Raw genomic sequence first — 18,962 nt, 5'->3', positions numbered from 1 at the left:
GTCCGTTTTTAAATGTGCTTTATATAAATAAACTGATCCGAACTGAAATCTATTCAGTAGATGCTATTCAGTTTCATCTTAATATGGTTTATTGGCAAGACATTTTTAGATTTATATTAGCAAAGCATTTGCAGCATTGCTGCGTACAAGTAAAACAGTGCAAAATTAAGAACCATAAAGACATAAAGAACTTTAACTGACAAAAATACAAAATAGACACCAGTAGAGAATAAAGTGGGGAAATTTAAGAAATTAATATTTTTGTACACATCGTAGGTCTACACCCTATTGAACATTTTCGAGTAATGAGCCATTGGAAATTGTTGGTAAGCATCAGTGATTTACAAATCTGAGCCAAAAATATATTTTTATGTGCGTGTAATAATAAACGCCATTAAACAGATCTGATTCACTCATAACGGCTGTTTATCGAAATGCATAAATCGAGTGTATTATTGGATGGTGAAGTCAATCTTGGGAAGGCTAATTCCTGGTAATGAACGCTAGATGGCGCTCTAGTGCAGTAAAAGCTGTTTGGAACTCACTTTATGAATAATAGTGCAGCAGATTAGTAAAAAACATCGTTCACTTTGGTATGCAAGCATGAAATTTGGCACAGACACTCTCTAAGGGCCACTATTTTGGAAAAAAGCGTTGGCCACTCAAAAATTCAGGATGGCCAAATAGTCATAATGTCTGCTTTGTCTGCCTCCTCTCCTTTGACCTGTCCGGCTTAGTTAAACTTGGCAGGGATATAAAATCCCCGCCGGCATAGCTCTCAGGTTCACTGGAGTACACAAGCCTCTCCACCACCACAAGGTGCAGTCCAGAGAGAGGAAGGGCCACTGTTAGAAAAAGGAAGTGGCCAGTAAAAATTCAGGATGGAAACCATTTTCCAAGATGGCCGTGATGTCGGTATGTACACTGATGCACACAGGCATGTTAGCAAAAATACTCTAACGGACACACTTTTAGAAACATGCAATCGCAGAAATTCAAGATTCATTTTTCAAGGTGGGTGTTGCTTTAATAGTGTACTCTGTTGGGACTGAGTTAAAAGTAAGGATTGGAAAAAAAAACATAAGTTCTATTCACATTTTGACCAGCTCAAAGGCCTTGTGGTTAGAGTGTCCAACCTGAGATTGAGAGGTTGTGCGCTGCCGAGTCATAATAAAGACTGTTAAAAATGGCAGCCAATGCCTCCCTGCTTGGCAGTCAGCAAGTGTTGTATTGGGGGCAACATATCCAGGAAGGTGTACATATACATCACGGTCCAGGATCAGGAAACCGGCTCTCGGCCCACCGCAAGGCTACTTACTTTTTTATTCACATTTGCATTTGCACAGTTCTGTGAAAGTGAAACCCAATCTAAAACATTTGCATCTTCCACGGCACTCTGATTTGCAGCCACACTTGGCTAGTTGTTCACAAGTTATATGGCGTCTGCTTTCGGGCAAACATGTCAAGTCTAGCCTCATCTACACTAACAGCTGTGCTCGATCATACAGCAGGACCACAAACTTCTCAAGGATCTCCAGGTCACTATCAGTCAGAACAGGAGGATATTCACTTAGTTTGCTGAAGAGGAGAGAGGCCTCAGGGAAAATGTCCCAGGTTTGCCAGGCAGTCTTTTTGCCTTTGTTGCGAAAGGCTGATACAGTTTCACTTCCGCCTTTTGAGACATTAGTTAAATGATCGGAAGTTGAATTTCCTCCCGTGGGATTTACCAGCTCTCAATCTCATCCACCTCATGGAAAACGTTTGACATGACGCATTGAGTTACTATGGGTCTTAAACCATAGATGTGCCTACTTTAACTGTTCCAGTGTTATTTATTTAGGGATTTTATAAGCATTATTTTTTAAGTTTTGGACTTTTTTTTAAAGATTTTTTTTCTTTTGCTATATTGAAACTGAGTTATTTTTTACAACATAAGCTATACTTTGTACAACTGTGTTGTTAGTGTACACTTTTTGTGTCGAATTAAAAAAATATATATGTAAGTATTGTACCATGATAATAATATCAACATCAATAATAATAATGATAATAATAATGATTGCATGAATATTTAAATCTGGTGCATTTCGTAGGTAGTTTAAGAATAAGTCCAAAAATACACTGTAAGGGAAGACCAATGTTTTTATGATTAAAACGCCCCTTACAATTATGACAATATGACAATATTTTGGTAATCGTATAATGTAATACATTTCTCATAAAGCTAGTAATTATTACATTATGAGCTCAAGATTTTATTACATTTTGAGAAAATTATTACAATATGAGCATTTTATTACAATAATAATGTAATACTTATTACATTATGTGTAGATTCTACATTATGTGCAGTTATTACATTATGAATTGCTACAATGTGCAAACCAACAAAATGTAAAATAAGAAACTGTGTAACTGGCAAAGAAATATAAAATGGATGGAAATTAAATGAAATATTGATGAAAATTCTAGTTTTGTCCACCAGATGGACCCAACATACACAATACAGTCACTTTGGAGAAAAGCATCTAAAATGAATACATGTAAATCACTATTATAGATTAAAACTCACAATATGTATGATATCTGATGGATGTTTTTTTATTCAATGCCACAAGATAACATGATCACATTATTTACATTAACTGCCAGAAAGAGAGAGAAAAATACATAAAGCACATCAAATGCACACATTTCTGAATATGAATATGGATATGAATATCATTAATGTAGATTTCTAAATATTTCCAGGATAGTCTTATAGTAGACTAATAGACTTACAGTAGACAAATAAAACAGATTTAAAATAACTGGACAAATTCAGTGTTATCTGCTGTTATTGATCATCATTGACCAGAAGAACAGCGGCTGGTTATCGCTCTGTTACTGCATGTTGATGTGATTTTGCAGGACAATGTGGGACACGTGTGAGAGAGATACAGTTACTAATATTATACTATGTAAATAATGAAAAAATATGTCAAGCAGTCGTTATCCTTTTTTTTTTTTTTTTGTTGCTTTTAGACCAAACCTGTACTGCTGTGATTCATACTGATGGTTGGTGGTTTGGTTAATGGCTTATAACTATTTTAGTGAAATCATTATGGAGAAAAAAAATAAAATAAAAAAATAAACTGCTTAATGCTTTAAATGTGTTTTCATTCAACCGTCATTCAATCTGAATCTGAATTCATGGTTTATTCTTATTATGACTCCCCTTCAGTTAGAATATAAGCATATTTATGATCATAGCTCATAGCATATTAGCATATATCAGTTCGGTAGGTAATATTCAGTTAAACTCTATAGTGATTTATTGGTGTGACAAATATTTTTACATTTGTATTTTTGCTGCATACACATTTGTGACCCTGGATCACAAAACCAGTTATATATGTTGCACGGGTATATTTGTGGCAATAGCCAACAAAACATTGTATGGGTCAAAATTATCGATTTTTCTTTTATGCCAAAAATCATTAGGATATTAAGTAAAGATCATGTTCCATGAAGATATTTTGTAAATTTCCCACCTTAAATATATAAAACATTTATTTTTGTGAATGGATGCAGCACTATCGCCAATAGAAATGGACAACTTTAAAGGCGATTTTCTCAATGTTTCGATTTTTCTGTACCCTCAGATTCCAGATTTCCAAATAGTTTTATCTCGGCCTAATATTGTCCTATCCTAACAAACCATACATCAATGGAAAGATTATGTATTCAGCTTTCAGATGATGTATAAATCTCAATTTAAAAAAAATTGCACATAAGACTGGTTTTGTGGTCCAGGGTCACATTTATGAAAGGAAATTAAAATAGCAACATAACATACATTAAGAAAAAAATAAAACAATGTAATTAACAAAAATAATTGGGATGCATTAAAGAATAAAATGAAATATTCATGTATATTCACAGTTTTAGCCTCAGATGGAGAGAATAGGAAAGCAAAGCTTTGTTTTACCATCACTAAACAATTAGACCACACATATTTTCATCTTTACCATTAAAAATACAATATATGGCACAATTTTTTTTATATTTCTTCTGTTTTCTTCATTTTACCTCTTGAAGCTCTGACGTCATTGACCAGAAGAACAGCAGCGGCCGCAGAAGCCACGCCCATCAGCGCAGTGACGACCAATCGCAGCACAGCTTCAACTGAATCACAACAGGGGGCGTGGACGTCTGGAGTAATATGAAACAAATGATAAATTAAATTAGGATTTTCAACAAGTTTTAGTCTTTCATGAATTTAAAAATATCTAATTTTCTGCTCTACACAATAAATAAAAATGAAAAACAGTTTTAAAAACATGAGATGACAGAAGCTCATTCATCATGTCTGGCATTATGTGAATAATATCAGCAGCGCTGCCGTACCTGCACATGTGTGACAGAGTGTGTTGATGTCCAGATGTGTGGTCTGGTTGCTGATGGGATTGTTCAGCACACAGCTGTAGGTGTTTTTATCCTGATATTCCACCTCCAGAGGTAGAGAGAGACTGATGCTGAGATCAGACGCACTGATGCTGGACAATACACTGATTCCTGCGTACCAGGAGAGAGTCACATGACTCACATTCACCACTGATGAACACACCAATGAACATGATGATGATGAAGAACAGTGTGGAGAGTTACTGATGATGAAATGATGAGTTACTGATGATGAAATGAGAATGATGACAGGAACAGGCAGACGAGCTGGAAAACATGAGAGTTTCATGCCAAACTTAAACCAGAACAGATTTCACACAGAAGGTGGTGAGCAAGTTCTGCTAAAAAAGTTGGGGTTTTAGCGCATCCCACTGCCCAGTATAATTCTTGCGAATGTGCAATCCTAACAAAGAAAATAAACGAACTGCAAGCAAATGCGCACTGTTTACGGGAGTACAGAGATGCTTGTATGATTGCATTGACATAGACCTGGTTAAACAGGAAGGATTGTGACACCGAACTGTCTTTGGACGGGTTTGGGACACCTCTACGGCTGGACCGTGACCCTTCAGTCACAGGGAAGTCTCAAGGAGGAGGTGTCTGTTTGTACGTGAACAATCGATGGGCAAAGACAGTGATTGTACGTGAGGAAATGTTTACTGCTGATATAGAACTATTGACTGTATCTATCCGGCCTTTTTATTTGCCAAGAGTATTTCAGGAACTTTTTGTTTCAGTGGTATATATCCACCCGAAGTCCGATATTCAGAAGTCAACGGATATCATCAGTCAGGTATCAGTTGCGTTCACCGGATGCTCCCCATTTTATTATTGGGGATTTTATCAAATGTTCTTTGGAGGGAGTTTTAAATTTCCCGCAATATATCTTGACTGTCCTAAACGTCATCAAAAAACACTTGATTTATGTTATGGGTCAATACCGGACGCATATAGATCCTTTTCCAGACCCCCAATTGGTTGTGCAGACCATAATGCAGTCTCTTTGCAACCATGTTATAAACCAGTGTTGCAGAGAACAAGGCCAGTCATTAGGTCATTTCAAAGATGGACTGATGATAATATCTTACAGTTACAAGACTGTTTTGATCGCACCGAATGGGATATTTTTAAAACTTCTTGTGTAGACAATGATGACCTAGCGAATGTTGTGAGTTCTTATATTCACTTCTGTGAAGAGTCTGTGATACCTAGGAAAAATTTAAGGATCTACTATAATAATAAGCCTTGGGTGACAAAATCATTGAAACATGTTTTAAATGAGAAGAAACGGGTTGTTTACCAAGGAATTTGGAAAAGAGGCAGGTTAATAAGGAAGTAAAACGAGAAATTAGGAGGGCAAAAATGAAATATAAGGAATCAGTGGAGGAGAAGTTTATTAAGGGAAATATTCAGTCAGCATGGAAATAAATAAAAGTAATGGCTGGTGCAAAAAATAAAGAGTCAATTGGAATTTAACTGAGTCTAGGAAAGAAAAGGGAGACATAGCTAATGAATTTAATGATTTTTTTACAAGTTGACTTTAGTCTTTCATGAATTTAAAAATATCAAATGTTCTGCTTCACACAAGAAATAAAAATTAAAAACAGTTTTAAAAACATGAGATGACAGAAGCTCATTCATCATGTTTGGCATCTTAAGTTATAAGTCTTGATAAAATCAACATATTAGTGAATGAATGTGAATAATATCATCAGCGCTGTGGTACCTGCAGATGTGTGGCCGAGTTGAGTTGAGTCTGGTTGTGAAGTAGACTTATCGACCAATTCTGTAATGATAAAGAAAGAAGTGAATGCATCAGTCTGATCTACAACTGAAGACAGAGATCAGGTCAGTAAATACACACATATATCATCAGTGCTGGTGTACCTGCACATGTGTGACAATGAGGCTCCTCATGCTCACATGCTTCGTTGTATTTAAACCATTTTGCAGGCAAAAAATCTTTTTCCATTGATGATATTTAAAAATGGGAGAAATTTTAATATAGAGCGATCAGTCACATGACACGAAGACTATCGTGCTACACTATTCATCACTGGTACAGTCATCTTACACTATAGGGGATGAAAGAAGTTTGCTACTGGAAAAGCATCACTGTTTTGTTGTTGTTGTTGTTGTTTTTAAAAAGGCATTACATAGATTTTTTTTAAATACTTATAGTTAGAAAATCCATAAATTTGGATGACAGTACAATTACATTTACAATGCTTTAATGTGAAGCATTATTCACTTTTTTTTTCCTTGACATTGACAAATCAACAAGAAATGTTCTTTACAAAAAAAGATACATGGAACTATGTGTGATAATAAGAATAGAGCTGGAAATAACTTCTACTGAAACTTGCTTATCTGCAAGCTCACAGCATTAATATGCAAATCATGGAAATATATAGAGATGCATATGCAGCTGAACATCAATCTTTTATTTCACACACACATAGTAATATATTAACATCTCACATACAGTAAGTTTTATTTGTCAAACATTAGCATTCACTGATTCTGTACTTTTTCAAAGTAAAACTGTTTCAAGATGAAGTTAAATTGTGGAAGTCACTTCAACCCCACACGATTCACAGAAACACACACTCACGCTATTCATGACTCAACACATGCAAACACAAAAGCACATTAACCACAAACGTCCAGTGGTAAAACACATTCTCATGCACACACTCTCTCACCAACAGATGAAACTACATTCATATCTCCATATCTGAAAATGAGGCCTTCTGCAGTTTGAGCTCTAGAATACAATACTGTAAAAATACATTAAAAATATCATGTAATTAAATGTGCTGCCATTCTGCAGATTGTGTTGCTTAAAGTGCCCTATTATGCTATTTTAAAGGTTCATAATTTTGTTTTGGAGTCTCTGACTTAGATTTGCATGCATTCAATGTCAAAACCACTTTAATTTTCTCATAATATACATTGAACATCAGCTCATTTCTCAAAGAGGCTGAAAGATCCTGAGCTCAACAAGGGGAATAGACACACGAGAACAGCCACTGAGTCTCCAGTGAAGGCATTTGTCTTCAGCTGCTTTCTTAAAGTTGTGATGGTCTCACTCTCAGCAGATCGGGTGAAGATTGTCAACTAAACATTCCTTTCACATACATTTTGTTTTATCACACTGGGTGGATTGGGTTTAATTGTCACCCATATGTTATCCATATGTACACCGCACATGATATGATTACATGCACCCATATATTGCTGACTGTAATATCTAACCTGGGTTAAGTGCAGCGTGAAAAATACTAACGTGGAGGCAGTAGAGAACCAGTTTTTGTTGCAAAAACTTTTCCGTCTTTAGTACATCATTGTCATGTAAACGTACTCTCAGAATGCAAAAATAAAAAGCTTTTGCGTGGAGATGTTTCATATCTGCATCTGGACATTGCTTGCATGACATATTCACATATTCATATGACAGGGACAAATTATTCATGACACTACAGAAGTTAGAGGCTTTTCTCATGGTCGGTTTTCAATGTCTTTGGATTAATATAATATAATATAATATATTTTTAATAATAATAAATAAATGTACAGTATTAGGGATAATAATGACAAAAAATGCCTAATATATAACAGTGTGAGCTGTAATTCTCTACTCACCGTAGACGACAGTAACAGTGAATCTGTATGTGGTCTCTCTGCTGCTGCTGATGGTCACTTCATATTCTCCAGAGTCTGTGTTTCTGGTTTTCATGATGGTCAGAGATCCAGTCTGATGATCCAGCTTCAGTCTGCCTCTGAATCTCCCATCAAGATCATCAGATGTGGAGAACTTTTCTCTGTATTTATCGATTAAAGCTAATTGAGTCTTTTGATGTCCAAACCACCATGTTATCAGATCTTGTTTCTGTATTTCAGTAACACCAGATTCTAGAGTGACTGAATCTCCCTCCATCACTGAAACGATCTTCACTGCATCTGAATCAGCAAACACTCCTGAAGAACACACATAGGAACAGTTTATCAGGCGCACAAGTTAATAATCTTCATTTATTAATGATGCAACTGAAGTTCATTAGAGCTCCACACAAATAACACACAACTGTTAAAACAACATAAACTTACCAAACAGACAGCAACAGCAAAAAGCAAATGTGTGAAACATTTTCTTCAATAGTTCAGTGTCTGATATAGTATCAGTCAAGTCTGAGAACTTGTGAGCGTCTGCAGTGAAGATGTGTAGAGAACAAGTGTGAACTATTTGCTAACTTCCTCCAGACTGAATTAGGCCACGCCCCCTTTCTCCAAACACACGCCCTCTCTCCAAACCCTGTCTCAAATGTTGTGTTGTGTATGTATGTGTATCATTTTCTTTTTTTATGCTCAATAACATAAGACCATTGTCATGGAATTACATACAAATACATAATGAAACAAAGAAAAAAAATTAATGATAACATACATCAGATAATATGAAGGATTTTAGTAACACATTGTGCACAAAAAAAGGATCAGCGGATGATTCTCAACAATGTTGTGGTTCTTCTAGGAACTGGTTTACAACTCTTTGTGAATTTTCTTTATGGAGTTCATATGGAGGACATGAATGTGAAAAATTGCTCTGTCACTGTTTCACTCTTTTCCCTCAATGAACGTTTGTGTGATATGACCATTCTTTACACTGTCTGTGTGCAAATAAACTGTTTAAATGCTATAATGGTCATTATTTGAGCAAATTATACCCTATCATTCCCCCAGAACACTTGTGATATACAGCATGTGTCGCATGAGATCATCCTGTGATAACAAAAAGCTTGATACTGATCACTATTCACTGCCAGCATGGACGAGTGCGAGCGGGATATTTTTTTCAATAAAATCTCTCTTTTGTGGTCCATAAGAAAGAAGTGCACACAGCATTAGAAGAACACCAGGGTGAGTAATATATGACAACATTTTGACTTTAGGGTGATTCAGGGTGGTTGGACTTTTATTTCGGACAGAAGATGGCGCTCTATGCTGTGTGTGCACAATTTGTTTAAAGAAGAAAGATTTATTTAATTTTTTAATTTAGACCTGTCTGAGTGTATGCCTCTGTAGATCCTCTGCCCTGGGCATAAAGCCATGATGCCTATATATAATTCATAGATGTCAGTTTTCTATGTGTCCAGCACTTTGGTCCGTTTTTAAATGTGCTTTATATAAATAAACTGATCCGAACTGAAATCTATTCAGTAGATGCTATTCAGTTTCATCTTAATATGGTTTATTGGCAAGACATTTTTAGATTTATATTAGCAAAGCATTTGCAGCATTGCTGCGTACAAGTAAAACAGTGCAAAATTAAGAACCATAAAGACATAAAGAACTTTAACTGACAAAAATACAAAATAGACACCAGTAGAGAATAAAGTGGGGAAATTTAAGAAATTAATATTTTTGTACACATCGTAGGTCTACACCCTATTGAACATTTTCGAGTAATGAGCCATTGGAAATTGTTGGTAAGCATCAGTGATTTACAAATCTGAGCCAAAAATATATTTTTATGTGCGTGTAATAATAAACGCCATTAAACAGATCTGATTCACTCATAACGGCTGTTTATCGAAATGCATAAATCGAGTGTATTATTGGATGGTGAAGTCAATCTTGGGAAGGCTAATTCCTGGTAATGAACGCTAGATGGCGCTCTAGTGCAGTAAAAGCTGTTTGGAACTCACTTTATGAATAATAGTGCAGCAGATTAGTAAAAAACATCGTTCACTTTGGTATGCAAGCATGAAATTTGGCACAGACACTCTCTAAGGGCCACTATTTTGGAAAAAAGCGTTGGCCACTCAAAAATTCAGGATGGCCAAATAGTCATAATGTCTGCTTTGTCTGCCTCCTCTCCTTTGACCTGTCCGGCTTAGTTAAACTTGGCAGGGATATAAAATCCCCGCCGGCATAGCTCTCAGGTTCACTGGAGTACACAAGCCTCTCCACCACCACAAGGTGCAGTCCAGAGAGAGGAAGGGCCACTGTTAGAAAAAGGAAGTGGCCAGTAAAAATTCAGGATGGAAACCATTTTCCAAGATGGCCGTGATGTCGGTATGTACACTGATGCACACAGGCATGTTAGCAAAAATACTCTAACGGACACACTTTTAGAAACATGCAATCGCAGAAATTCAAGATTCATTTTTCAAGGTGGGTGTTGCTTTAATAGTGTACTCTGTTGGGACTGAGTTAAAAGTAAGGATTGGAAAAAAAAACATAAGTTCTATTCACATTTTGACCAGCTCAAAGGCCTTGTGGTTAGAGTGTCCAACCTGAGATTGAGAGGTTGTGCGCTGCCGAGTCATAATAAAGACTGTTAAAAATGGCAGCCAATGCCTCCCTGCTTGGCAGTCAGCAAGTGTTGTATTGGGGGCAACATATCCAGGAAGGTGTACATATACATCACGGTCCAGGATCAGGAAACCGGCTCTCGGCCCACCGCAAGGCTACTTACTTTTTTATTCACATTTGCATTTGCACAGTTCTGTGAAAGTGAAACCCAATCTAAAACATTTGCATCTTCCACGGCACTCTGATTTGCAGCCACACTTGGCTAGTTGTTCACAAGTTATATGGCGTCTGCTTTCGGGCAAACATGTCAAGTCTAGCCTCATCTACACTAACAGCTGTGCTCGATCATACAGCAGGACCACAAACTTCTCAAGGATCTCCAGGTCACTATCAGTCAGAACAGGAGGATATTCACTTAGTTTGCTGAAGAGGAGAGAGGCCTCAGGGAAAATGTCCCAGGTTTGCCAGGCAGTCTTTTTGCCTTTGTTGCGAAAGGCTGATACAGTTTCACTTCCGCCTTTTGAGACATTAGTTAAATGATCGGAAGTTGAATTTCCTCCCGTGGGATTTACCAGCTCTCAATCTCATCCACCTCATGGAAAACGTTTGACATGACGCATTGAGTTACTATGGGTCTTAAACCATAGATGTGCCTACTTTAACTGTTCCAGTGTTATTTATTTAGGGATTTTATAAGCATTATTTTTTAAGTTTTGGACTTTTTTTTAAAGATTTTTTTTCTTTTGCTATATTGAAACTGAGTTATTTTTTACAACATAAGCTATACTTTGTACAACTGTGTTGTTAGTGTACACTTTTTGTGTCGAATTAAAAAAATATATATGTAAGTATTGTACCATGATAATAATATCAACATCAATAATAATAATGATAATAATAATGATTGCATGAATATTTAAATCTGGTGCATTTCGTAGGTAGTTTAAGAATAAGTCCAAAAATACACTGTAAGGGAAGACCAATGTTTTTATGATTAAAACGCCCCTTACAATTATGACAATATGACAATATTTTGGTAATCGTATAATGTAATACATTTCTCATAAAGCTAGTAATTATTACATTATGAGCTCAAGATTTTATTACATTTTGAGAAAATTATTACAATATGAGCATTTTATTACAATAATAATGTAATACTTATTACATTATGTGTAGATTCTACATTATGTGCAGTTATTACATTATGAATTGCTACAATGTGCAAACCAACAAAATGTAAAATAAGAAACTGTGTAACTGGCAAAGAAATATAAAATGGATGGAAATTAAATGAAATATTGATGAAAATTCTAGTTTTGTCCACCAGATGGACCCAACATACACAATACAGTCACTTTGGAGAAAAGCATCTAAAATGAATACATGTAAATCACTATTATAGATTAAAACTCACAATATGTATGATATCTGATGGATGTTTTTTTATTCAATGCCACAAGATAACATGATCACATTATTTACATTAACTGCCAGAAAGAGAGAGAAAAATACATAAAGCACATCAAATGCACACATTTCTGAATATGAATATGGATATGAATATCATTAATGTAGATTTCTAAATATTTCCAGGATAGTCTTATAGTAGACTAATAGACTTACAGTAGACAAATAAAACAGATTTAAAATAACTGGACAAATTCAGTGTTATCTGCTGTTATTGATCATCATTGACCAGAAGAACAGCGGCTGGTTATCGCTCTGTTACTGCATGTTGATGTGATTTTGCAGGACAATGTGGGACACGTGTGAGAGAGATACAGTTACTAATATTATACTATGTAAATAATGAAAAAATATGTCAAGCAGTCGTTATCCTTTTTTTTTTTTTTTTGTTGCTTTTAGACCAAACCTGTACTGCTGTGATTCATACTGATGGTTGGTGGTTTGGTTAATGGCTTATAACTATTTTAGTGAAATCATTATGGAGAAAAAAAATAAAATAAAAAAATAAACTGCTTAATGCTTTAAATGTGTTTTCATTCAACCGTCATTCAATCTGAATCTGAATTCATGGTTTATTCTTATTATGACTCCCCTTCAGTTAGAATATAAGCATATTTATGATCATAGCTCATAGCATATTAGCATATATCAGTTCGGTAGGTAATATTCAGTTAAACTCTATAGTGATTTATTGGTGTGACAAATATTTTTACATTTGTATTTTTGCTGCATACACATTTGTGACCCTGGATCACAAAACCAGTTATATATGTTGCACGGGTATATTTGTGGCAATAGCCAACAAAACATTGTATGGGTCAAAATTATCGATTTTTCTTTTATGCCAAAAATCATTAGGATATTAAGTAAAGATCATGTTCCATGAAGATATTTTGTAAATTTCCCACCTTAAATATATAAAACATTTATTTTTGTGAATGGATGCAGCACTATCGCCAATAGAAATGGACAACTTTAAAGGCGATTTTCTCAATGTTTCGATTTTTCTGTACCCTCAGATTCCAGATTTCCAAATAGTTTTATCTCGGCCTAATATTGTCCTATCCTAACAAACCATACATCAATGGAAAGATTATGTATTCAGCTTTCAGATGATGTATAAATCTCAATTTAAAAAAAATTGCACATAAGACTGGTTTTGTGGTCCAGGGTCACATTTATGAAAGGAAATTAAAATAGCAACATAACATACATTAAGAAAAAAATAAAACAATGTAATTAACAAAAATAATTGGGATGCATTAAAGAATAAAATGAAATATTCATGTATATTCACAGTTTTAGCCTCAGATGGAGAGAATAGGAAAGCAAAGCTTTGTTTTACCATCACTAAACAATTAGACCACACATATTTTCATCTTTACCATTAAAAATACAATATATGGCACAATTTTTTTTATATTTCTTCTGTTTTCTTCATTTTACCTCTTGAAGCTCTGACGTCATTGACCAGAAGAACAGCAGCGGCCGCAGAAGCCACGCCCATCAGCGCAGTGACGACCAATCGCAGCACAGCTTCAACTGAATCACAACAGGGGGCGTGGACGTCTGGAGTAATATGAAACAAATGATAAATTAAATTAGGATTTTCAACAAGTTTTAGTCTTTCATGAATTTAAAAATATCTAATTTTCTGCTCTACACAATAAATAAAAATGAAAAACAGTTTTAAAAACATGAGATGACAGAAGCTCATTCATCATGTCTGGCATCTAAGGCTCGATAAAATCAACACATTAGTGAATGAATGTGAATAATATCAGCAGCGCTGCCGTACCTGCACATGTGTGACAGAGTGTGTTGATGTCCAGATGTGTGGTCTGGTTGCTGATGGGATTGTTCAGCACACAGCTGTAGGTGTTTTTATCCTGATATTCCACCTCCAGAGGTAGAGAGAGACTGATGCTGAGATCAGACGCACTGATGCTGGACAATACACTGATTCCTGCGTACCAGGAGAGAGTCACATGACTCACATTCACCACTGATGAACACACCAATGAACATGATGATGATGAAGAACAGTGTGGAGAGTTACTGATGATGAAATGATGAGTTACTGATGATGAAATGAGAATGATGACAGGAACAGGCAGACGAGCTGGAAAACATGAGAGTTTCATGCCAAACTTAAACCAGAACAGATTTCACACAGAAGGTGGTGAGCAAGTTCTGCTAAAAAAGTTGGGGTTTTAGCGCATCCCACTGCCCAGTATAATTCTTGCGAATGTGCAATCCTAACAAAGAAAATAAACGAACTGCAAGCAAATGCGCACTGTTTACGGGAGTACAGAGATGCTTGTATGATTGCATTGACATAGACCTGGTTAAACAGGAAGGATTGTGACACCGAACTGTCTTTGGACGGGTTTGGGACACCTCTACGGCTGGACCGTGACCCTTCAGTCACAGGGAAGTCTCAAGGAGGAGGTGTCTGTTTGTACGTGAACAATCGATGGGCAAAGACAGTGATTGTACGTGAGGAAATGTTTACTGCTGATATAGAACTATTGACTGTATCTATCCGGCCTTTTTATTTGCCAAGAGTATTTCAGGAACTTTTTGTTTCAGTGGTATATATTCACCCGAAGTCCGATATTCAGAAGTCAACGGATATCATCAGTCAGGTATCAGTTGCGTTCACCGGATGCTCCCCATTTTATTATTGGGGATTTTATCAAATGTTCTTTGGAGGGAGTTTTAAATTTCCCGCAATATATCTTGACTGTCCTAAACGTCATCAAAAAACACTTGATTTATGTTATGGGTCAATACCGGACGCATATAGATCCTTTTCCAGACCCCCAATTGGTTGTGCAGACCATAATGCAGTCTCTTTGCAACCATGTTATAAACCAGTGTTGCAGAGAACAAGGCCAGTCATTAGGTCATTTCAAAGATGGACTGATGATAATATCTTACAGTTACAAGACTGTTTTGATCGCACCGAATGGGATATTTTTAAAACTTCTTGTGTAGACAATGATGACCTAGCGAATGTTGTGAGTTCTTATATTCACTTCTGTGAAGAGTCTGTGATACCTAGGAAAAATTTAAGGATCTACTATAATAATAAGCCTTGGGTGACAAAATCATTGAAACATGTTTTAAATGAGAAGAAACGGGTTGTTTACCAAGGAATTTGGAAAAGAGGCAGGTTAATAAGGAAGTAAAACGAGAAATTAGGAGGGCAAAAATGAAATATAAGGAATCAGTGGAGGAGAAGTTTATTAAGGGAAATATTCAGTCAGCATGGAAATAAATAAAAGTAATGGCTGGTGCAAAAAATAAAGAGTCAATTGGAATTTAACTGAGTCTAGGAAAGAAAAGGGAGACATAGCTAATGAATTTAATGATTTTTTTACAAGTTGACTTTAGTCTTTCATGAATTTAAAAATATCAAATGTTCTGCTTCACACAAGAAATAAAAATTAAAAACAGTTTTAAAAACATGAGATGACAGAAGCTCATTCATCATGTTTGGCATCTTAAGTTATAAGTCTTGATAAAATCAACATATTAGTGAATGAATGTGAATAATATCATCAGCGCTGTGGTACCTGCAGATGTGTGGCCGAGTTGAGTTGAGTCTGGTTGTGAAGTAGACTTATCGACCAATTCTGTAATGATAAAGAAAGAAGTGAATGCATCAGTCTGATCTACAACTGAAGACAGAGATCAGGTCAGTAAATACACACATATATCATCAGTGCTGGTGTACCTGCACATGTGTGACAATGAGGCTCCTCATGCTCACATGCTTCGTTGTATTTAAACCATTTTGCAGGCAAAAAATCTTTTTCCATTGATGATATTTAAAAATGGGAGAAATTTTAATATAGAGCGATCAGTCACATGACACGAAGACTATCGTGCTACACTATTCATCACTGGTACTGCTACACTATAGTTGTTGTTTTTAAAAAAGCATTACGCTAGAATTTTTACAAATACTTATAGTTAGAAAATCCGTAAATTTGGATGACAGTACAATTACATTTACAATGCTTTAATGTGAAGAATTATTCACTTTTTTTTTTCCTTGACATTGAAAAATCAACAAGAAATGTTCTTTACAAAAAAGATACATGGACCTGTGTGTGTTAATAAGAATAGAGCTGGAAATAACTTCTACTGAAACTTGCTTATCTGCAAGCTCACAGCATTAATATGCAAATCATGGAAATATATAGAGATGCATATGCAGCTGAACATCAATCTTATATTTCACACACACATAGTAATATATTAATATCTAAAATACAGTAAGTTGATTCTTTACTTTTTCAAATTAAAACTGTTTCTCAAAAAGATGAAGTTAAATTGTGGAAGTCACTTCAACCCCACACGATTCACAGAAACACACACTCACGCTATTCATGCCTCAACACATGCAAACACAAAAGCACATTAACCACAAACGTCCAGTGGTAAAACACATTCTCATGCACACACTCTCTCACCAACAGATGAAACTACATTCATATCTCCATATCTGAAAATGAGGCCTTCTGCAGTTTGAGCTGTAGAATACAATACTGTAAAAATACATTACAAATATCATGAAATTAAATGTGTACTGTCATTCTGCAGATTTTGTCAAGTGCCCCATTATGCTATTTTAAAGGTTTCTATATAGGTTTGTTTTGGAGTCTGCAACAATAGATTTACATGCATCCAGTGTCAAAAAATAAATGACCTGATTGGTCAGATGGCTCAGTCTGCTGTGATTGGTCTACTCTGCTCTGATTGGTCAGATGGCTCAGTCTGCTGTGATTGGTCTACTCTGCTCTGATTGGTCAGATGGCTCAGTCTGCTGTGATTGGTCAGATGGCTCAGTCTGTTGTGATTGATCTACTCTGCTCTGATTGGTCAGATGGCTCAGTCTGCTCTGATTGGTCAGATGGCTCAGTCTGTTGTGATTGGTCTACTCTGCTCTGATTGGTCAGATGGCTCAGTCTGTTGTGATTGGTCTACTCTGCTCTGATTGGTCAGATGGCTCAGTCTGCTGTGATTGGTCTACTCTGCTCTGATTGGTCAGATGGCTCAGTCTGCTGTGATTGGTCTACTCTGCTCTGATTGGTCAGATAGCTCAGTCTGCTGTGATTGGTCTACTCTGCTCTGATTGGTCAGATGGCCCTGCTGTGATTGGTCTACTCTGCTTAAGTTTTAAATTAAATGTATTTACTAAATTAAAGTTGAAACTCCAATCTCCTCCCAAAAATCCTCAAAAAAGTATTTTGGTGCCTCAATGACTACTTCGCTCAGAGAAGCTGTCAATCACAGCTGTCAATCATGACGTCACACCCCCGCTTTAAATCAACATCAAATAACTAACTAAAACCAAACTTATTTAAAAGATGAACATTAGTGATGGGATTTATGGCTCTTTGAGGGGATCCGGATCTTGGCGATCCGTTCCTTTCAAAGAGCCGTTCAAAAGAACGGCTCTTTTGGCTCTTTTTAAATATTTAGTCAGTTTTAAGAAGCCAGCTTGGGGGCATCTCAGTTTATCCTGGAAATAATCACTGGGAGGAATGATGAGGTGAGATTTGTAGTCAAATAATTAACTCAGATATCACACACCAATATCTGAGTTTGAATTATTCTGAAATATTGATTATTACCTCATTTGTCATGTGTGGACTATATTCCATAGGGTTGCACAACATCCCTCTGCTTAGCCAGACAGTGACATCACTATTTTGGATTTACCTTTAGTACAAAGTGTGTGTATGTGTAAAGCTACGTTGACTTATGTTATTCATACAATACCTACTCACAAATAAACATCAAAAACAAAGCCGGCTGCAATGAATTTCTGTGCAAAACAGCTTTTACTACAAACACTTCCACACAAGAACATTGTTATCACACAAGAACATTTTGATAGAAAACAAAAAATATTTAAAGTTTTAATACTGTAGATAAAATTAGAATAAATAAAATGGAAATGTCTACATACAGTCCACTATTACTACTATTACTACTGTAAACTTTGCAAATAGGACATCAGCCCCTTCAAGTCTAAATGAACAATAACAAAGTGGGCTGCAATGAATGTCTGTGCAAAACAGCTTTTAGTGAAACATTTCTATACAAGAACAGTATCCACAAAAGAACATTTTGATAGATAACAAAAAAGATTTAAAGTATTAGACATATACTGTAGATAAAATTAGAATAAATAAAATGGAAATGTTTATGTAGCACCCCTGCGCTGGGTTCGTCCCTCCCCCTATAACTGTTCTGTCTCGCGGAGGAGCTAATTTGTGTGCATCTGTGTGAAACACGCATGGGAAAAAAAGAACGACAGAAAGAACGGCTCCCCTCCAGCCGCGACTCGGCTCCCATCGTTCATGTTTATGAGCCGTTCAAAAGAATCGGTTCGTTCGCGAACGTCACAACTCTAATGAACATTTGAGCTTACATCAGTGTGATAAAATGAGTTTTTCCGTGTCTGTGTAAACTACCAAAAAAATTACATTTGTGAAAACGGTGACATCATGTGCATGTGTATTATGTGTCCAGTCTTTAGAAGGTTTAGTTTTTCTTTACAAACATTTCCAACTACTGGCCTGGCAGCAGAATACATTGTTGTATACATTTTTGATAATGGTGTCATCTATATGTGAAAAACGCGAAATTTTATTACATTGTTGATGTGTAACGTATCCTCAGTGTGCAGAAATAAAAAGCTTTTGTGT

The 18,962-nt window shown here is 35.9% G+C and overlaps 1 protein-coding gene across 1 annotated transcript in view; it reads right to left on the bottom strand.

Moving 5' to 3' along the window:
* LOC307169989 (uncharacterized protein) overlaps window positions 1-18,962 on the bottom strand; it is a 49,929-nt gene that overhangs the window by 16,666 nt on the left and 14,301 nt on the right. Inside the window, exons 5-7 of the mRNA XM_079890913.1 lie at window positions 15,816-15,875; window positions 8,092-8,427; window positions 6,173-6,232 (exon numbers count right to left, since the gene is read on the bottom strand). Of these exons, the coding sequence (XP_079747039.1) occupies window positions 6,173-6,232; window positions 8,092-8,427; window positions 15,816-15,875 (456 nt within the window). The remainder of the gene's footprint in view (window positions 1-6,172; window positions 6,233-8,091; window positions 8,428-15,815; window positions 15,876-18,962) is intronic.

Source organism: Squalius cephalus (genome assembly GCF_949319135.1).
Source record: "Squalius cephalus genome assembly, chromosome: 13".
In the NCBI taxonomy this organism is placed as follows: Eukaryota; Metazoa; Chordata; class Actinopteri; order Cypriniformes; family Leuciscidae; genus Squalius; species Squalius cephalus.
The sequence above is the reverse complement of the archived record's forward strand: the minus strand, read 5'-3'. Positions and strand labels throughout refer to the sequence as shown.